Genomic DNA, 4,506 nt, shown 5'->3' with positions numbered 1-4,506 from the left:
TTAATCACTAAATCAGTAAAAGTAGCGTACAATATAAATACTCATATAATAGATGGTAAGGCAAAAGCAAGAGTGAAACTAATCCATAATAGAGTCCGACCACAACGATGGAATTGATTATCTTCATCTATAAGGATACTAGATTACCTAGTAGAAAAGATTGAAAAATCATCACAAACCTCCCTTAGTTCTTTTTTATTGCAATTTCTGGATTATTATATGATGATTTTTGAACTTTCCATATATAGAAAAAGAAATAGAAAGAGATAGACTAAAAACGACATTTGTTATGTCAATGACACCAAAGGGATATTAAATGAATGGAATTGGGATATGGTTCCCTCTGAAATGAGGCACGTAAGGGAGCCACTACGAAGAAGTGCTTGCTTAGAAGCTCAATCATGAAGCCACTGCTTCATACTTGGATTACATAAGTGCTTTAAAATAAATTAGCCAGCAAGTTCAGGGAACTCTGTTCTCACAGATATAGGGCTTCTTACTCTGTGCACCCCGTCAGTCCAAGTTAAGCTCCCGAAATTATAACCTGTGTTGTATTTGTGAGTGGTTGAAATAGTAAGAGTGAAAGAGATTTTCTCGATGCTGGAGTTGAATATCAAAGTTTCAGGCATTACTTTAATGGTAATGCCCAGTGGAGGCTCGATGATAGCCTTATATTGAGAGTTCACTGGTTCAACATTGGTGACGGTTCTCTTAACAGTAACTGTTTTTTTGAGACTTGGTATTGTTAAAGAAGGAAGATTGAAATCAAGAATCGAAGGCATTTTGTTTGCACAAGTAACAAATCTGTTAGTGATGGCACTTGTGTTATAGCCCATAGGGCATAAATAATTAAAAACATAGTCAGACTCTCCCATATCATAAACTAGGCCAGGATCATTTGCGCCATTTGCATTCATGAGTCCACCACCGAAATCAAATGGTATCTGTATTTCCCTCAGCTATAATTGGTTCTCCAGAATGAGGGTCCGTTTGCCATGCTGCATGTACAATATGACAAGTTGATTAGAAGCACCAAAAGATAAACAAAGCAAATGGCAAATTAAACAAGATCTTGTAAAAGACCTGTTGTAACAAGTGCAGACTTGATAGCAGCTGGAGACCAATGTGGGTGCAAGGACTTAAGCAATGCGGCAATGCCAGAAATGTGAGGAGCTGCCATGGATGTTCCTGAATCAAACTCGTACGGAGTTTCTTCAGGAGGAACAGCAGCCAATATTGACTCCTGGAGCTGCTATATCCGGCTGCAACATTATCAAACATTAATTTAGAATGAATAATTCATATACTATTGCGTTTCTATTTACTAGATGTAGGCAATGCATAGTAAAGTCATACCTTAAGTATTGCAGGGGCAACAGAATTAGGACCTCGAGACGAGAAGGATGCGATATGAGTTGAAACAGGTATCCCAACATGAGTTTTTGGAGCACTCAACTTAACTTGTGGCTTCCTACATTATTTCTTAAACAGTGGTTTTAATCAGCTAATGAAGTAATTTAAGATTTCTCTACAGTAAAATGAAAAGAATCAGACATCTTCATTTACCTGGCATATCTTATGTAATCGAGTAGTTGAGCTCCAACATCAAAACTTACTCCAATACTTGGGAAATCAGAAGCGTAATAATCTAAGTATGAGGTTGGGTTCTTAGCAACAATCAATCCCAAGCCGCCAACCTCCTGTACTACTTGTTGTCTTGTTGAGTTGTTGATAGCAGAAAGTCATCCCCTTGAACGAGGAAGCAAAGCACCACATTTCCAGCCGCCCATGTATCACTTGCATTTAACTTGTCGCAGTAGCTTCAAAATCCATTAATTTGTGCCTTTTAGCTTGCATCAATCAAGTTTTATTAAAAGAAACTCCTTTAAAGAAATACACATTTAGCCCTCAAAAATGACATAAACAAAGAAAAAAAGGTCTGTTTGATTTGATTCCTTGTTGACGAATTATGTACAACATCTTATTAGGAACATACCATTTTCTTTCTGGATAAACAATGTTGATAAAATCAGTCTCCTTTCCAGTATACAGGGATTGACCCTACAGATAATTATAGCGTTATCAAAACAAATCTTTTTGGGTATTCATTGTTAAGTTATACGTAATTCATATACATTTATTTAATTAAGAGAACTTACAACGAAAGTTCGGTTGTTGCCTAATGTAATGAATGTGGGAAAGGACCTATCAATACTTGAAGCTGCTACAGTTATTATCCATGGTGATGTATCATCTACTGTTTGGGCAATTGGACCTTCATTTCCACCTGAACAAACAACTGTAATTCCCCTGTCGACAGCATGATAGGATGCAAAAGCAATGCCATTGCGCATATCAACATCAGCGTACTGAGGTGTGGTTAAGCCTATGGATATGGATAAAACATCAACTCCATCATTAATTGCTTCATCAATGCCCTTTATTATATCAGCAGAGTTACATACTCCACTGTCCCAACACACCTTGTACATAGCAATTCGAGCTTTGGGTGCACCACCCCTAACTGTCCCATAAGCAAGTCCATGGTAACTTGCATTTGGTGCAAAGGATCCAGCCGCGGTGCTTGATGTGTGTGTGCCGTGTCCATTTCCATCCCTTGGTGACGCGAACTCATTCTTAAGAAATGGCCTTCCAAGCTCTGCTTCAAAACCTTTTAGAAAGTATTTCGCTCCAATTAGTTTCTTATTGCATGCCTTAGCTGGATCAAAATCTGTACCAGACTGACAGTGGCCCTTCCATTTTGAAGGGATTGGCCCAAGGCCTTTGTCATTGAACGCTTCACTTTCTGGCCATATTCCTGTAGTTTGAGTGAGTAGTTATTTTATGTAAAGATATGGCACCTGGGCCTAACTCAACCCCAAAAGCTAGCTCATGAGGGGAGGTTTGTCCAAGTCCATATAAGGAGACCAAATTCCCATTCCTCTACCGATGTGGGACATCTTAACATTTTAGAGTTGTGAAAATATAACAACTGATCACCTTGTGCATCATTACGTACTTAAGACTGCAGCAATTATTCCTTCTAATAGAAATTCTTGCCTCTATGAATGCATTTATCAAAAAATTGTTTTTCCATTTGACCCACACAAAGAATCAGGAAAGGAAAGAGGAAAACCTGTATCAAGAACACCAATGATGACGCCATCTCCCATGTTGGCTTCATGAAGGAGGTTTGTTGGAGGAGAAAATGTGGACAGGCCAAGGTAATCCCAACTTCTTGTTGTGTGTAACTTGTACAAGTCATTTGGAATCACATGGACCACATCAGGTAACTCTGCAACAAATTCAATGAGGGGACAACATGGAAATATCACGCGATTCCAATTGAACTATAGCGTGCCCAATTTAACCAACAAGTATGTCATCTTCAAACTTTTTTTGAAGTCCTACTTTACCAGCTTGAGAGAGAGATTGCAAAGTACTACTACATTTTACCTGCAATCTTTTTGGCTTGAGATTTTGTTAACCTGGCTGCAAAGCCGGAGAAACCATGCTTATAACTATAGATGATTGAATCTCTTGCAGCTTCTGGACTGCATCAGGATAAAACATAAAGTTGTGAACTAAATAGTCTGCACATATTAGTTCGGAGAGAAGAGAAAACCAATTTGTTGATCTTTCCTCAGTTACCTTCCCAGTACTAAAGTAAGTATTTGATGGTGAGCTGATGTTATGAGTTCAATATCATCATGTTGCCTTCTTCCCATGTAAACTATATGAACCTATATTTAGCAATCATTACTCATACTCTTAGTATTACAGTGAAACGAAATAGTGAATTTTCCTGAGTTGTGTTCAATATGTAAACATAAAAGAAATTGCAGAATAGGTTGTTGTAATATCTACTCACTTTGCTTTCAGTATTTGCTTGAATTCCTAAGAAGTTCAAGAAAAGGAGTAGAACAGTAAAAACCAATTTATATTGAAGAAAGTGGCTGATACTCATTATGTGGTATATAGGACTAGTTAAACAGAGACATAATTGTTGCAGATTGATATCCATTATTTATAGATGGAAATCGTGCGATTTAGGATCTGATCATGATGTCTTCTTCTTGGTGTCATGATCCAAAAGATAGAGGCATCACGAAAAGTTAGCTTAATTATTCCGTGGCCAAGAACAAATGCTAAACAGCACCAAGCACAAAGGGGTTCTTTAGCATGTGGTAATATAATACATGCAATAAATTATAAGAGTAAGATGGGATTGGAGTATATGCTGATTATGAAACGCATTAAATAATGTTTGAAATGTAATCATGTTTGAATTATATATGGTGCTTATTAAACAGTGGAATCATTTCATTAATTAATTTTACGGAAAAGGCTCAAAAATACCCCTGAACTATAGGAAATAGCTCACATATACCCTTGAACTATATTCTGGCTCAAAAATACCCTTCCGTTAAAGTATTGGGTCACTTTTACCCTTACTATTAACAGAGATGTGTTAAGTGCCATGTGGACGCCACGTGGACGCCACAT

General features: G+C 37.5%; 1 protein-coding gene across 1 annotated transcript; it reads right to left on the bottom strand.

The window, feature by feature from the left end:
* Window positions 1-370: 370 nt before the first annotated feature.
* Window positions 371-4,157, bottom strand: LOC102602827 (subtilisin-like protease SBT3.5). Its single transcript, XM_015308844.1, is given in 13 exon segments — window positions 371-942; window positions 944-998; window positions 1,084-1,241; window positions 1,243-1,262; window positions 1,357-1,471; window positions 1,567-1,719; window positions 1,722-1,820; window positions 1,997-2,061; window positions 2,160-2,818; window positions 3,137-3,295; window positions 3,457-3,554; window positions 3,652-3,743; window positions 3,872-4,157. Coding segments are annotated over 13 exon segments (2,319 nt in total). The 5' UTR covers window positions 4,025-4,157; the 3' UTR covers window positions 371-449.
* Window positions 4,158-4,506: the final 349 nt, after the last annotated feature.

The sequence above is a fragment of the Solanum tuberosum genome, unplaced genomic scaffold, assembly GCF_000226075.1.
Source record: "Solanum tuberosum cultivar DM 1-3 516 R44 unplaced genomic scaffold, SolTub_3.0 scf00093, whole genome shotgun sequence".
Classification (NCBI taxonomy): domain Eukaryota; kingdom Viridiplantae; phylum Streptophyta; class Magnoliopsida; order Solanales; family Solanaceae; genus Solanum; species Solanum tuberosum.
This window is presented reverse-complemented; position numbering and strand designations above follow the sequence as displayed.